This window comes from Dermacentor silvarum, unplaced genomic scaffold (assembly GCF_013339745.2).
Source record: "Dermacentor silvarum isolate Dsil-2018 unplaced genomic scaffold, BIME_Dsil_1.4 Seq502, whole genome shotgun sequence".
In the NCBI taxonomy this organism is placed as follows: Eukaryota; Metazoa; Arthropoda; class Arachnida; order Ixodida; family Ixodidae; genus Dermacentor; species Dermacentor silvarum.
In genome coordinates, this window is record NW_023606339.1 from 23,384 (window position 1) to 39,685 (window position 16,302).

Below are 16,302 nucleotides of genomic sequence, written 5' to 3' on the forward strand. Positions count from 1 at the left end.
GCGCCTCTGCTCACCACCAAGGCCATCCACTAGAAAGTAGCCAATCGGCAGCTTCCATCTGCCATTGATTGCAACAAGCATTAAAACAAATGCATCTTTGGCAACTGGAAAGCTGTCATCATTGACATCAATGCCCATGTCAACATATCCATGGAACCTCTTTCCATCCCACTCCACATGTCTCCGAATGGCCATCTCATCCACAACCAGATTGCATAACGTGGAGTGGCCGTTTTGTGAATTTTGCTCTACCTTCATAGCCAATGCAGTCAGTGCCTCTTTTGAAAACCCAGCAGCCCCATCAATGGATTGGTACCATTTGCACAGAGTCTTTGGATGCGGAAGGCATGTGTCAAAAGTAGCTCGTACATATCGGTATGCTCTAGGTGAATAAAAATGCAACGTCAGTGCAAATGCCCTGAGCTCTGGCGAATAAGTGGGTGACACTGCTGCACCAGACTTACGTGTCAGTTGACGCATGAGCAAGTCTTTTTTTGCCCCACCAAGACTCTGCAGCGTGGCAACATCCTCATTTCCTAGAATGCGATTCTCAGACAAATCTTGAATGACATCTTGAAGATGAGCAACCTTATGTAAAAGCCGGCGACGGGATTGCTGCAGAGTCTTGATCTTTTTCTTGGTCGCAGTTTGCAGTTGCGAGTAACGCCTCACTTCGTGCCTCAGAAAGGCCTTTTCAGGTGTGTCTTCTGCTTGCTGTGGCTGCAAAATATCGCACGCACAGAAAACAGGTCCATGAGCAACCAACGTGACACAAATCATGTACCCAGAACAAGGTACTTAATTGTTGTGGCATACATTCTTATGCAAGCCATGAAGAATATAATGCTAAATTTTAGGTCATTACCTGGCTCACGACAATTTCCATTTACACTTTTGTGAACTTAAAAACTTTGAGGGCATAAAACTGCCATCCACACGAGCTTGCTAGTGCTACTTAATTTTGTTTGTTTGTTTATTTATTTATTTGCAAAATACTGCAGGCCCATCTAGGCCCAGGCAGGAAAGGTAAAAGTACGAAACAACTAACACAGAAGAGGCCAATGTAGCATAGTTGAATGTGGGATGCTTCACAGCAACCTTTTAGTTTGAATAGGCAAAATATACTGATCTCATTCTACACAAAAGACCAGTTTTGTCTGCCTGTATCACGGCTCCTCATGACTGATCGAACAAATAAAGAGCATAGAAAATTGTAAAAAAACCTGTTGGTCTTCTAGTTCATTGTGTCATTTGAATGGAAAAGAGAAATTGTAAGCAGATTATTCGTCACCAATTGCAAACCCTGAGGAAACTCACACTGCTGTGGGCAAATATGAATATGTTTCAGCTTTTAATTACATGGTTGCCATGATCATAAATGTTAGTGTCCACGTGCAGTTCACTGAGTGACATTTGTTATGCTTCATTCAGTGATATTTATATATTATGCCATGAAAATAAATGCTACTTCACTTGAAGTTAGCTAAGGAAACAAGTGTGTAAAAATTGCAGTAGGTCGAGTATTATCCTTACCATAGTATGCCTTGCTGTTCGAGGTGTCGCTGGGTTGTGCATAGGCAGCACAGCAGAAGCATCACCCTCGAGCGTGCTGGTAGGCCTTCGACTGGGAGACTGGACAAAATACATCAAGTGCAATGATGAAGACTGTTTACTGCAACATAGCTTGAAATTGCTGACTGTGCAAACAAAATACCAGATGCACAGTTGAAGCTAAAGCCTAGGACTAATAGAGAGACCATTGGATTGATTTAAAAATTAAGCACAATAATGACCACCAAGCAGGACATTGTTAGGGAGATCAGTAGCTGTGGCTATGTACTGTATTCCTTATCTGATGTCCCAAAAAATGATGTTGATCAAGCTTACCAGCACAGTTTGTATGTTATTAAGTTTACTATAGTAGTAAATGTTCGAGTCTAGCAAGGGTGTTACTTATGCGTGTAATGAGAGGTGAAGTATAATTCACAGGAGTGTTTTCCTTATGCCAAAAACCAGTTTTTCATCTTGCTTTGCTTCAGGTTGTTTTATTTTCCTTATCTTGTACTTATCCTAGATCGACTAAATCGAGGTTATGATGTAGCATATATGGCTTTCACTCATTAGCACTTGCTTTTGCCAGTGTTTACAACAAAATTTGAACACACAACTCGTGCAGTATGCTTGTCACCTGTGTCAAAAAAGGGCTGTAATGTAGCTGATGATAGGTTAATCAGTTCTATCTTTCTATTCATTCAGAGCATTACTATTAGATATCTGAAAATCGGTCGAAAACATCTTACAAAAAACTGTGTGACAAACTCTCATGCATTTTTTTAAACTGCAATAATTACTTTAAAGGTGAAATCCAAAATATATATTACAGGGAAACACCAGATTATTGAAAGCAGAGCACAGCATGAATGAACCAAGGCATACGCATGAAAAAAGCAAGCCCTGTGGTCATTACCACAATCAAACATACCAGGACATGTTGGATTTCGGAAGGCTCATCAGCAATGTCTGAATCAGCGAAGGACGAGCTAGCAGTTGTAGCAGCACCCTCTGCTAGCACATCTGACAAGCCCTCGGAGATGTCCATGGCTATTGTCACTTCAGAGAGACCTGCCTGAATAATAAGAAAAGCATACTTCACTTCAGGAATGGTGGGGGACATCTACCTCAGTCATGAAAAAGGCATGATCAAACTGAAAACATGCATTATGGCTGCATACAGCTGTGCATCAACTTACTGGCTCATCTTGATGCTGTGATATTCCCGTGGATGAAGCTGGTGCACTTGAAGGTTGCCTCATTGCTGTAGCATCGTCCTTTGCAAGCATCTGCAGTTAAAGAATAACTCACCATATACTTTTAAGATCCAACAATAACATTTGGTGTGGAATGAATTCAAACAACCTTTGCAGAGTCATGCAAAAGACCTCGCATGATCTGTGCAGGCAGACCCTACACACCACATCCCCTTGTGCAGAAAACTATGTTCAATCTAAGTGTGCTTGTAAAGTACACATACAACTACTTGACTCTCGGAGAAAATGAAGCTGTAGTAACATTGAAGTGCATTGTTTCATACACACGCACACAAAATAAAACATAGACATAGTTGTAACACACACATAATGTAATGTAATGCCCCCTCTGTAATGCCTCCAGGCCTTCAGGGTACTAATTAAAGAATTAAAATAATGTTCATCCCCGTAATTTAAAGTACAACTGCGTAACTTCATCTCAACTGTCATTTGACTGTTTAAAATTTGTTGAACAACACCATATCTTCTGGAAAAAACTGTATTTAACCTCAACATGGGAAGTACAAGCTTGAGAGATTTCTTTATGAAAAAAAAATTCATGGCATGATTGAACTTTACACACACAAGCAGAGTTGCTACGTGCAGAATATTCTCTAGTTATTAACTATTGCAAAAGTTAATGTTACGTGAAGACTAATCTTTTCTGGTTTCTTAAATTAATTATAGTTCTATTGCAATTTTAATTGTTTTCAGCTACAAGAAATACATACAAAATTCAGTGAATATTCTTTATAGCAGGAAATGCAATTGTTTGACAATAAATATTTCCACTTTGTGGGCTTTTTAGGAGCTAGTGTATGCTAGCTGATAAACATTTATTTCTCCTGAAAGTAATTTTAACACTTGTGGAATTTATGACAAAGTTTGAAAAAAATTGCCGACTTGTATTGCACCATTGATTACACAGTGTGGAGGCCCAAGTAAAAACACGGCATATAGAGCATTCTATAGTATGCTTTGTTGCAACCTATCTAGAAAGCTTTAAGGCAGTACTTTTTTTAAATGAGAGTTTTTAATGACCTAGCATGAGGGGGCAATTTGGAATACAATGGAAATTTGGAAAAAGTTTGCGCAATTCCTTATAAATATGAAGATGCGATCAATCAGCGATATTCCTGGTATTATATTTTACCATATTTTGAAATGCCTCTAGCCACAGTAATAAAATAAGTAAATATGAAAATTAGACTAATAAACTTTCTAGAAAACCGAAAGAGTCATAAAATTGATTGTAAGTGCATGACTTGAATCCCTTTATCATGTAAATGAGTTTCAATTTCAATTAATTTTATTTGCAAGTAATGTTAGAGATAAAATAAATCTAAACTTCTTGCGTGAGGCCCATCCAGCGGGCTGAGCAGATCGCGCCGGGATCTACGGGCTCCTGCAGCCGTCTAGCGTACCCTTTAAAAATTTTATGAATAAAGTTTTACCGAACCGAACCAAGACATAGAAACTTAGTATTGAGCAGACATGTAGTGTCACGTGCAACACAAACCTTGGTGGGGCCCGCGAGCGATGGTACTGCATTAGCCATCAAGTGACCGTGGCCTTTGGTACAGTTCGCAAAATCACCGTCGCTGAAGTGCTCCGAGCAAACAACGCTCCAATGTGATGGTGCCCACGCAGGTGAGCGGCACACTGCTAGGGCCCACTCTTCTCTCAGGTCACGCTGCCTTGGAAACCTAGTGCATAATTTCAGTGTCAATGATCATTACTCGATCTGCACCAACATTTCAACTGAACATGTTAAAGAGCAGTGCGACTGAATTGTTTGCACTTATATATATATAGCACAGAACGAACACTTCTATTTCCCTTTCTCGTGTTATCATCTATCGAGGGCAAATTTATTGTTTGCTTAAGTTTTACATCATAATGCACTTCTTTTTCGGACATCTCACTGTTTCATCAGTGAATTCATTCACACGAGCACGTATACATATATAGTCACTAGCGAATATTGCAGTTCCGTTTTTACAAATTAAAGAAAAAAAACGTTCATTGTGCTTACCTATGGAAGGACAGACCATCACGCCGATTTTCTGTTCGGTTAGGGCATCCTGGCACACAACACTTCATCACGCAGGTGCGCCTTGCTGACGGTAGTTCTCGCCGGTCTGCTGAGAGGCCGAAGACTATGAGCAGAACGACAGCGCGTTGAGTGGGACCGTCTACCTTAACTATGGGCCGGCACGGCGCTAAATATGTTCGGAGTCCCCGGCTCGCCAGTGCATCCTTGGGCACAATACGGGACGAATTTTCTTCCCGTGGGAAAGCAGTCGCTTCGGGCCTTGTACGCTCGCTTAATCGCCTACACATTTTTGCGGGGGCGAAAGGCATCATTGTTTCCCAAACGACGTCCCCAAACGCGACGTATCGCCGTCGGAAAGGCGGCTTGGTTGCCTTCACACGTTTGCAGGACGAAAGGTTTCCTCGTTTCCCTGGAACCGCCCCGAAACGCAACCAGTCGTCCTTGAGGTGGTCCTCCCGGGTTGTTGGGCGCAATGCCGACGCCTTCGTTCGCAACAGACTTGGCGCCTGTCTGCCAATTAAGCGGCCAGCTGCGTGGTGGTTCGGTGCGTTACAAAGACTCGACTGCCACACGGATCCCTTCATGAACTAACCTCGGCGCGCGTTTGCCGCGCCGAGTATATGCGCATATTCCGAAACCCCCGCAGCAGACGAAACCGAAGCCACCGAAGCGAGCCGAGTAAAATCTACCGCTTGCCTATCACGTGAGGGCCTATTTCCCATCATCCCATTCCTCTAAATTTTTTATGACTAGGCTTCAAGATTGTCACGTGACGCTCCCTCCTAGTTTTTTTCCTTCCTCCATGGCTGAGCCCGATCAAACTTACATGTCGGACGCGCCGCTTTTGCAGGCACCTTAACTAGATGGCGCCACCATACTGGCGGAGGCCATACCATAGTGGCGCTCGGGAGCGCATTGATTGCGCACCTCGTTTCAATCGCATATCGTCGTGTGCGCCTGCGGACGCTGCTTTGCAGGCATCTTACCGAGATGGCGCCACCATACTGGCGGAGGCTCGAGTCGTCTACCCGTGCGTTTGCCTTATTGTATTTTCCGCCTGTATAGCAAGCGCTTGCGTGGCTCAGTGGTAGAGTTTCTGGATAACACGCAGCGGGCGCGGGTTCGATCACGGCGGGAATCGGGTACTTGTTTTGCGTTTCCGGCGATAGCGGTTACGCGGCGGCATCAACGCGACCCGAAACGGCTATTGGAATGCGCCCATAACAGTTTACGCTGTCAGTGAGCTCGTGCAAGAGAAAATTAGATGCGAAAGTCAACGCTGGGTGCATAACATTCGCAAACGAGACAAAGGCGCCCCAAAAAGATTGTGGAACCATACAAAAGCACTCATGGCTCCAAACTAAAAACTCGCAAACGGCAATAACGGATGAAGACCGTAGCACGTACAAAGGAGCCGATGTGCTGCGGTACATCACAGACGTTATTAGGTATCACTTCGGCACAAAAGAAATAGTAGTTCAGACAACAGATCCAGCAACAACAAAGAAGCCTGACATAAAAATTTAGCGTAGAAAGCTTGTATTGCAATAAGGCAGCAGAAATGTCGCTAATAAGACAGCAGCAGGACCCGATGAAATCCCTATACAGCTATTGAAAAACCTCGGTTCAAAGAGCAAGGCACTGCTGACTAGTGGCATAGATTAGTGATTAGACTGAAGAAAATTCCAGTTGGATGGCGCGAAAGCAAGGTGAACGTTACCTCATCTACCGGGGCAAAGGTAATTTGGATAAGACGAGCTCGTACAGGTCAGTTGCAGTCACATCGGTGAGATACAGAATTGCAATGGAAGCCATAAAATTAGACCTGTCGAAGTGGGTGCAGAAAAATGATGTGCTGGGTAAACTACAGAATGGGTTCAGGCCAGACAGACGCTTTCAGGATAATATGTTAATACTAACTCAGTGCATAGAGATTTCAATAGCTCATATAGACCTTTATTGATAGCATTTTTAGACATTAAAAGAGCCTACGACAAAGTAGATAGGGAATTGTTATAGGATATTCTTAAGCACTAAGGCATAAAGGCATAGATGACGATTTCGTGGAGCTGCTGAGGGAGATACATAGAGAAAACCGAGTGCAAGTTGTATGGGAAGGTCGAAAAGCTAATGAAGAGGTGGGAATTCGCCCACGACTGAAGCAAATATGCCCTCTTTCTCCATTGTTCACGCTTTATGTTAATGACATAGAAAGATGACTGTAAAACAGCGAGTTGGGGTTTGACTTATTCATAGTGGACAAATGGTGCAAAAGAAGGTCCCTGGACTCATGTATGCGGACGACATAGTGCTACTAGCGGACAATACAAGAGATTTACAAACACTTGCGTATATCTGTGGCGACGCAGTGAGAAATCTAGGCCTGAACTTTAGCTCACAAAAATCATGAATTACGATCTTTAGTGAAAAGACGAGTACTTACGTAGTGTCAATTTGACAAGGCGTACCCATAGTCAAGTAATATAAGTACCTTGGCGAATACTTAAACGAAGGATAGACTTACTCAAGCACCCACCAAGATATTCTGAAACTAAAGGGAAAGCGGAATGCAGCAATAATGAAACAGGGAGCACTGGGGTGGGGGGTGGGGGGGGGGGGGCAAAATGAGTATTAGGTGGTGAGTGGAATCTGGAAAGTAGTAATGGTGCCAGCGCTAACGTTTACAAATGCCATTCTGTGCTTACAATCGGATATCCTGTCGTGGCTGGAAGCTAACCAACGATCAGTAGGTTGGCCTTGGGAGCGAGCGGTAAAACTACAAATGAGGCCGTGTAAGGTGACATGGCTTGGGCATCCTTTGAAGTCAGAGAATCACAACACAAAATTAGTTTTTAAAGACCCAGGAACATGGGTTAAAATAAAAGACGGCTGAAGTGTACAAGTATCTGTATCTGAAAAGCGTGGGCACAGAATGGAGGAAGAGGTCAAGGAAGTTGGCAACCAAGTACACAAACATTCAAACTGTAAATAGACAGCCAGGAATCATCAGAAAGAAAGCAAGAGAAATAGACACAGTAAATTGGATGCAAACAATGGAAACAAAAATGAGAATGGATATTTGAAAGAACTGGAAGAAAGAAATTACAAGGGAAAATCCGTACGATAACACAAAGGGCAGTGCATTGCTATTTGGGCTCGAGCCGGTTGCCTAAGGACCAAAAGCAACCGGAGCAAATTATTATTTTGAACTAGATGAGGCATGTGTTTGCTGCAGCAAAGAACCGGAGACCACTCAACACATTTTAGTGGAATGTGAAGGCATTCGCCCAGTGAGAACAGTAGGTAACGTACACCTTCCAGAAGCGCTTGGGTTTAAAGTGGACGGAAGCATCAACCGGTGTGCAGTCGATATAAACAAGCCACGTTTAGAGTATTGGTAGGAAAAAAAAGCCGGGAAAAGATTGGTACGACCTGATTTGATCTTTTAGTCATAGGAAGAGGTACAAGGTAGATATTGAGAGGAAAATAAAATAATGAATTGTATACCAAAATGCTAGATAAAAAACATGTATAGCTTACCTGATTAACTCATGCTGGCTAGGTGACTATTTGTCACCCTCCCATTTCAAAGAGAAGACCAATAAATCATCATCATATGGAATCCATCAATCCATCCCTCGTGATGCCTCAATCGAGAGTGGTAGGAAGCCCATACTAGTAGTCCTACATTTCGCACAATAAAATAAATTATCTGTGACTGTCAAGGGCCCTGTGACCCGCTTTCGGATAACCATGTTGGATCTATAACTATTCTCAGCGTGTCACATAACACAGAGCAAAAGAAATTAGGAAAATTAACCCCCATACACCCAAGTTATCGGTGAGAGAAATTTTTAAAAATACCCGCTGTAGTGGCTCAGTCAGTTAAGGCGTTGCGCTGCTGACCAAGAGATTGCGGGATCGAATCCCGGCCGCGGCGACCGCATTTCGATAGAGGCGAAATGCAAAAATGCCCGTGTGCTTGCGTTGTAGTGCAGGTTAACGAAATCCACGGGGTGAAACTTAATCTTTTTAATTCCACTACGGCATGCCTGACAATAAGAACTTGCTTTGGCACGTAAAACCCCAGAAAGGGGCAGACATTTCAAAATGCAAGCAAATGAGAGCTACCATCCACTGAACTTTTCGCGACATTAAAGGGCACGTTTCACTCTCCCATGATGCCATAAGGTGCCACCCGATAGAAGCAGCAAGGTATCTATAAACGTTGAGCAGCAGACCATTAGCCGAAGTCGGCGCGCCATGGTTTTCTATCCTGTTGATGACGTTCCATGGCGTTGTTATGGCTTCCGTGATTGGGCGCTGCGCGGTAAAATTAAGGAGGCCATGGCATCACTTTTACGGTTTCAACAGCTTCCGCGAGGCGGCCGTTGTCGCGCGTAAGTATTTGGCGCGTGATGCGTCGTTCCCGCGGTTGTAAAACTTCCCCCGCATCTCCGCAACAGGTAAATTAGTTGCAAAACGTAACGCCGTAGATTTATGCGCAGTACACTCACAGTATCGTGCGAACGTAAATCGCGCATTAAAATTTTCACCAATCATTATACGAGGCGCCCTCTTTCGTCACGTCCTGTCTACGAAGTGCACAATAACGCCGCATCGAGGTGATTCCAACGGTGCCGTACGACAAACTTTCCCTGGCGCTTTGCAAGGCCTCTTTAACTGTAGTGTAAGTGGAATATTTAAAAAATTAAGAGCGATAGCAGTTTGGTCCTGTGCTGAAAACAATGGTTCCGCATTAGATATTGCCGGCACCATCGTTGAATTCAACCATTAACGCTATTTACTTTTGGCGAATTTAAGGGGCACGTTAGGAAGGATCTGCTGCAATGTGCAAAGTGTGTACTTTAAATAGGGATTTGCAAGTAATTGCCTATTTATACGCTTTACGCATTATAAGCTTGTTTATTGTTATAAGCGGCCCATAATTTAGCACGACGCCCTGGGAGAAGTACAAGTGCCACCAAAAGTGGATATAGGTAATATACCCAGAACAATGCTACATATCAGAGTGTGAAGGTAGATTTGTGTGGTTCAATTACAGCCCCTGTAAGATAATTCCTTCATCAAATGCAAGAAATCGTTATATATATATATATATATACGGCTGTTCCCCTGAATTTTCGCAAATGTTGTGAAGGCATTCTACGTCACACCGAGCTTACATTTGGTTTAAGTACTGAACGTGTTTAAGTACATTGTGTGGCATAACTTATACAAAAAATTTGTAGGCAGTATATTTTTTTTATTTGCAAAATACTGCAGAACCCTTCAAGATAAAAAGAGTTCAAGGATAAAATGGCATTTGGGGGGATCATGTAACCGAAAAAGACATGTCCGTGGTTATCCAAGTAGTCAACAAGATACGGCGTAGGGCGAATATTCACAATCACCGAAAGCCACCTGCACACTCATAATAATTGTATATATAATGACGCGTCCAATCAAAATTAAAGCAACCTTAGGTAACAGGAGGCATGACGAAATCTTCAAATTATTACAGAGATACGCCAACTAAATGTCTCATTTCGCTTATCACTTATTGTTTCAGATGTATACATCCATGTTTCTGATAGGCCTGTCAATTTAAAGCATTTATTGTGTTTTTATTTGAAAAAAAAAGAAAACAGGAAGAATCCTAACATTTTCCATTACAGACTTCTTACAGAAACATTGCTAAAATATCTAATACCATAAATGCGTGTCTCACTACGACCGCTTTGAGATACTGCGTTATTACTATACCGCATTATTTCATGAAATGCACCTAGTACCATTCTCCAAATCTCTCGTAAATGTTTTATCGAACAGATTATTGAGTCTGATAGGTAGACAACATTTATTCCTCTCAGCTCTGTTTAGATGCCCAAAGGTAAGTATAGAGGCGGGGAGACCGCGTTTTCGCACTGTGACACTTTGGGAGTTTACAAACACGTTAACAAACCCTCAAGTACTCCAACATATTCAACAGACGCGCGGGTACCCCGCACCATTCCGCACAAAAACTCGTTTGAGGTTTGAGAAAGAAAGTTTGCCTAAAGATCACAAAATCACAAAAGAAACTGGTGAAACCGCACTCGCCTGAGCAATACATCACATTGCCAATGCTGAAAACGTGGTGAACGAATTGAATCAGTCACACCTAACACATCTCTGTGGCCCAACAGACGCAATCTCGCTGGAAGTTTTCAAATTCCCGGGCAGTTATCTTCAAATCGGGAATGCTTTGTCAAGATGGCTGCTCCGGCATTTCGACACATATGAGTGCTCCCTCAATGAATCGTGCGAGGGAATGGTCCCATTTGACGACGATTGTCTTTCAGTCTCCCACCTGCGGCAAGGAATGAAAACTGCGTAATTGGTTCGCAAAAATTGAGAAGCATCCGCATTGTAGTGACCAACTGTTGTGATCAGTAAAACTGTTCACACTCTTTTACTTCCCAGCTCATTAAGAAGGGGCGCCGTGTTCATGATAAGTTCCAGCAGCGTGTTCACAACCAATGAGAATACTACACTGCCGGGGCAAGGATAATTGAAGATTTCCTGAGGGCTATTGGGCAAACGATTCGGTTTCAACTTCGTTCTTTTTCGAATCCCAGGTGGCCGAAAATTAGGCCAAGTGTCGAATGAAAAGTGCAGAACTTTGTCAAGCGATTTCGCACAGAATTCGTTCTTTGGTTAATTTTCCACCTGGAGACTTTCTTTCCTAGATGGCGTACCTACCGGGGATATTTCTTGCGGGGACGTTTTTTTTTTCATACACCCAGTATTTTCGGCCGGCCGATGACCCAAAAGTATTAAGAATTCGGCCCGAACTTCACAGTACCTCTTATCACTCCGTGAAAGGGCTTCACAATAAATTATTCACAGTAATCTATTCGTGGATTTATTAAACGAGTAACAGATACACAGTATCTACCTTACGCCTATAGAGAGTCCGCTTTAAATACGTCAGCTCACACTGTAATCGCAACTGCGATCTTTTCAACACCCTTGACGTTTGCTGAATAATGAATTGAGTCATTGCGAGACCACTGCTAGCCAGCAGACATTCGTATTTGCATGACAAATTTGGAGTAAATGCATTGTTCCGCCGCAGTTCTCCCACTGTATCAGTATATTTGTCGGCACACCGCTTTCACAGGCGTGAAACCACGGCGGTGGAGTCTCACTTTTCTTGAGGCCGAAGTGCGCCTTTATTCGGAGTCAACAGTGTTTAAGCAGTAAATTCACATTCCTTGTGTGTGGCAATAATCATTGAAGATATCGCGAACTCTTTTCCGGATATTCCATTCGAAGGCATGTCTATGGAGACACAGTGAAAGCAAACGTTGGCTTCCACTGTCCATCAACAGTGGAAAACAGTCCGACTGGACGGGATGAAGGCCCTGGGTGCTTTGCACCAGCCGATGAAGGGGAGAGTCCAAGGGCGTTTGTCGAATTTGTGGCCTCCGCTGCAAACAATGGCAACATTGATTGAAAAATATAGCGGCCATAGCCGGCTTTCATTGCATAAATTCCTGTTGATGACAGCGCAGCATGCAGATTATATGCAAATTTTCATAGTTGACTTATGCACATTGCGATGCACATAAAGCATGTTTGCTGTATGTTTTAGACTAGCTTGCTTTAAATTACATGAATATTGTCGCTTGTAATCATTGCGCGTGTAACACAATAGGATATTATACTTAACGACGCCTTTTATTTAGGATATATTCTCGACCAAGTTTTCTTTTTCTTTATGCTTGCTATGTTATGTCACTAAATTAAAATGATACATTTAGAAAGAAACTTTGCGATAATTCCATGTGACCGTGAGAATTTGCGTTTACAAATCCGTGCTCATATACGTATCGCAAGACTAGTATTTCTTACTAGGGGTGTGTAAATATTCGAAATTTGGAATACGAATAGTCTTCAATCGAAAATGGTGGTATTCGCAGCTGTCAAATATTCGTTTCTGCAGACGATCGAGTTTTTCAGCAAACACTCAGAGGATGTCGCTTATGCCTAACTGCTACCAGCCATTGATTAAGCATGTCGCGTCTTAGGCAGCCAGTGAAAACGCCGGTTCCAGTCTGGACAAATAAGCTCATTGTTTATCCAATCTCATCACGTTTGGATTGTTTCCAACTGATGCATGGCATGGTAGTATTGAACTTTGGTATTTCGGGTCACAAAGTGCAATACATTTATTAGTACTCTGCTACATGCATTTGCGATATCCTGTTCCCATAATGTTTCCTTGCACTTTACGAAAGAATAGAAATACTCTATTCGATTTCGAACGCTCGTTTTTCTCAAATACTCATAATCGTGATTTCATTTGAAAGCTTTGGTATTCAAACACCCTACAATTTTCAATTATTATGCCCCAACTTAGTAAAGATGCCAGTACAAGGAATCGCGGGAATGAGCGAAGATGCGTCGAAGTGGTCCACATTCTTGCTTCGATCGACACTGCCTAAGATGACCGTCTTTATGTGTATGGTTGCTATACCTGGGGAACATTGAACTATCTAAGAATTTATCTAAGAAACATATCTCTCATCTACTAGATTGCCCACGTCTCCCACTTCCTGACAAAGCCTGCGCCATGCTGACAAGCTGATAGCACTATGCGGCGTTTCGCCATAGAGCAGAATAAAGTTTACTCTGCTGAACCGGCTTAGTATTGCGAACCGATTCGCGAACTATTAATTATTTTTATATATCCGAATAGGAACGAAATCTTAGCGCGCGAATCCTGACCCGAACTAGTGCTTTTTTTTTCATTCAACACCCTGCTAGTTAGCTATAACCGGAGCTAGTGACGGTACCTTCAGTAGAGCAGCGTAAACCACACCGCCTCGCTCAGTGCCCATGGTGTAAGCCAACGACATTAGCGAGAAAACTGATGTCTATAAACGAGCGGTTACGCGCCCAGTTTAGAGTAAGTCCCCTAGGAACATGCGCACTACAATTAAGATTAAGTTAACGAAAACCGAGAACCATCTATCAGAATTATGGATACTCATCGTGCGCGCAAATATGTATTTGTTGCATCGATTCGTGTCCACTATATTGGAAAGAAAACACCAGCGGTGACCGCCCATGCGGACTTTAAGAAATGCACCATCTCTAGTAAAGCAGTAAATGGACGCGGAAAGCTGCGCTTTATTGCTTCTCGACGCAAACATGCCATATGTGTAGACAAGCGGCAAAATTAATTAAAATATGGAGTGCTTCGCGTGTAGAAATCAACAGCTACCAATTTCAAAGCAGCCGCGCCGGCAGACAAATCCTGCTCAGGGCGTGTGAGTTAGCAGTCGCTCAAAGCTACATAGAAGTAATTAGTAGAAGGTAAGGGCCCCGGATAAGTAATGAATAATGCCCTGCGTCCTGCAAACGCACAATCGAGGAACATGAAACACACGACGCAAGTACACAACTCACTCGGCTTAGACTCCGGCAACCTTACAAACGTTTTCAGCAGAGTAAGACAATGTACAGCACCCGTAAATAAAAAAAAAGTTGGATGATCACATTCTTGCCATTTCTAGGATATACCGCGCATGCAAAAAAAAAATGCAGTGAGATAGCGTTTCTGGTTTACTTTAGCGGCATCGTTAAATCGATGTACCAAAATTACGACAGAAGCGTGTATAGCAGTCGCTAAACAAGCACAGCCCACTCCTCAGCCCAGTAAAGCTCCACACAGAAACTGTTCTCGTCGCATAAACCCAGTTTTATTTCATAACTAGACCATGAAATTGGCATAGGTCATGAAAGCGGTTCACAAAGATGCTCGCACATATACCAGTCAGAGGTAAGTCCATGCAGAGGAAAAAGCATCACGTGGCTGTTGGAATGGCTTCGTGGCAGGCACAGTCACGTAGAAACATAAAATCATGATGCTGAAGACGACAACGAGAGTGGTCCTGTGTTCAAAAATGTCGTTGCGAAAAGTCAAGCAATGCGATGTAGTCACGGATGCACCTTTGCGGTTGTAGCGCACGCCTTGACGAAGTTGTCGAAGGACACCTGGCCTAAACGTTCAGACGCTCGAAGAAGGCACCTCACGTAGTACTTGCTCACGTTGTAGCCGGAGGCTGACAACGCTTCGTGGAAGACATCACTCGGGATGAACCCTTGGTCCTCTGGATCGAAATGCTGGAACACGGATGCCCAGCACTCGATGGCTCTGTAGGCGAGGGAGACCAGTTCAACATCATCGGAAATCCCGCTGGTAAGTACGTAGTCCAGCACGAATTTCGCCGTCAGACGCGAGATTGGGCGTTGCGTGGGCCAGTCGTTGAGCTGGGACAGGGATTTATACATCTGGAGAGCATCCATGGCGACCGGGAGGGCTTTGGTGAGTAGCCGAGCACACAAGTGTATGCATCTAACCAGCTAGTCGAGTGACAATTTGAAAATGTCACTCGGCATTTTATACGTGAGCACCATGTACGCAAGCAAGATACACAATGGTGGCCCTCTAAACCACGTGGGGGATACTTCTTTTCATTTCTCTATCTCTCTCTCCCTCTTTCGCACGCTCTCAGTAAGAACGCGTATGTTTCGCAGCCCCCCCCCCCCACGGCACGTTCACACGAACCGGCCACTAACTGACCGAGAGCATTGAACCAGGTGTTCAATGTGGCACTTCAAAGTGCTCCTGTGCTGAGTCTCGCATTCTTAACAGAACAAAAGAGTTTCACGAAAGGCCTTCCTTCTGCAGTTCGCAGTTGTACTTGTCTGGTGTGACTAACTAGGGATAAAGGATGGCAACAATAGACCGAGTGTGCGCCCTGTCAGTGATCTGCGTGTGTGCCACTGCCCATTAGTGTAGGGTTGAGTCAGCACTAACTTCCCTTTTCTCGGGTCATTATCTATTTATTGAATCTCAAGGGTACATAACTATCGGACGTTAAGCGACCTCAATGAGCCAGGGACTTTGAATAAAATAAGCGGGGAAAAACGAACTGAAAGTGACGTGGAAGCGGCCATCTCCAAAGCACGTGTCTCAAAAAAAAAAAAACTCAAAGTTATACTTCTATTTAGATTCCGTGCATCCGTTTTTTTTTGTCATCTGCTCATGCTGCCGGCGAAGAAAAGTCGCGATTGCATCTTATGCAATAAACCCAGAGAACCCCTTCGAGACAAAGTGAGAAAAAGGCACGCTTTCGGTGACGCATTCATTGCAATCAAGTTTCACCACTGTTTTCTATAGTTATTGAGTAAATGTGTACCGCATTATTGTGCATGCGTAGTAACATTCGTAAATAGGCGGCTCTAATAAATTGTTAATTTTATTTCAATCAAATTTCCCGTTTACCCATGTTGATATAGACTCTCAGGCCTTGTCTGTTTATTGCACAACATCACTTCCTTAAGCATTAGAAGCCAACTACACCAAGAACAAGCTTTATCAAG

General features: G+C 43.3%; 2 protein-coding genes across 2 annotated transcripts; both read right to left on the reverse strand.

Annotated features, from left to right (window-relative positions):
• Positions 1-503: 503 nt before the first annotated feature.
• LOC125941867 (uncharacterized) lies at positions 504-2,876 on the reverse strand (the record flags this gene model as incomplete). Its single annotated transcript, XM_049659731.1, has 3 exons — positions 2,751-2,876; positions 2,414-2,626; positions 504-720 (listed from the first exon to the last, which is right to left on the reverse strand). Coding segments are annotated over exons 1-3 (520 nt in total), but the record flags the coding sequence as incomplete, so codon positions are not given.
• An 11,977-nt stretch (positions 2,877-14,853) lies between these two features.
• On the reverse strand, positions 14,854-15,222 carry LOC125941868 (sorcin-like). Its single transcript, XM_049659732.1, has one exon. The coding sequence runs from the start codon at positions 15,220-15,222 to the stop codon at positions 14,854-14,856; it is 369 nt and encodes a 122-aa protein (XP_049515689.1).
• Between the last annotated feature and the right edge of the window lie 1,080 nt (positions 15,223-16,302).

What these genes read in the sequence shown, in the direction of transcription:
- LOC125941868 (XM_049659732.1), bottom strand. Translation starts at nt 15,222, where the DNA reads ATGGATGCTCTCCAGATGTATAAATCCCTGTCCCAGCTCAACGACTGG.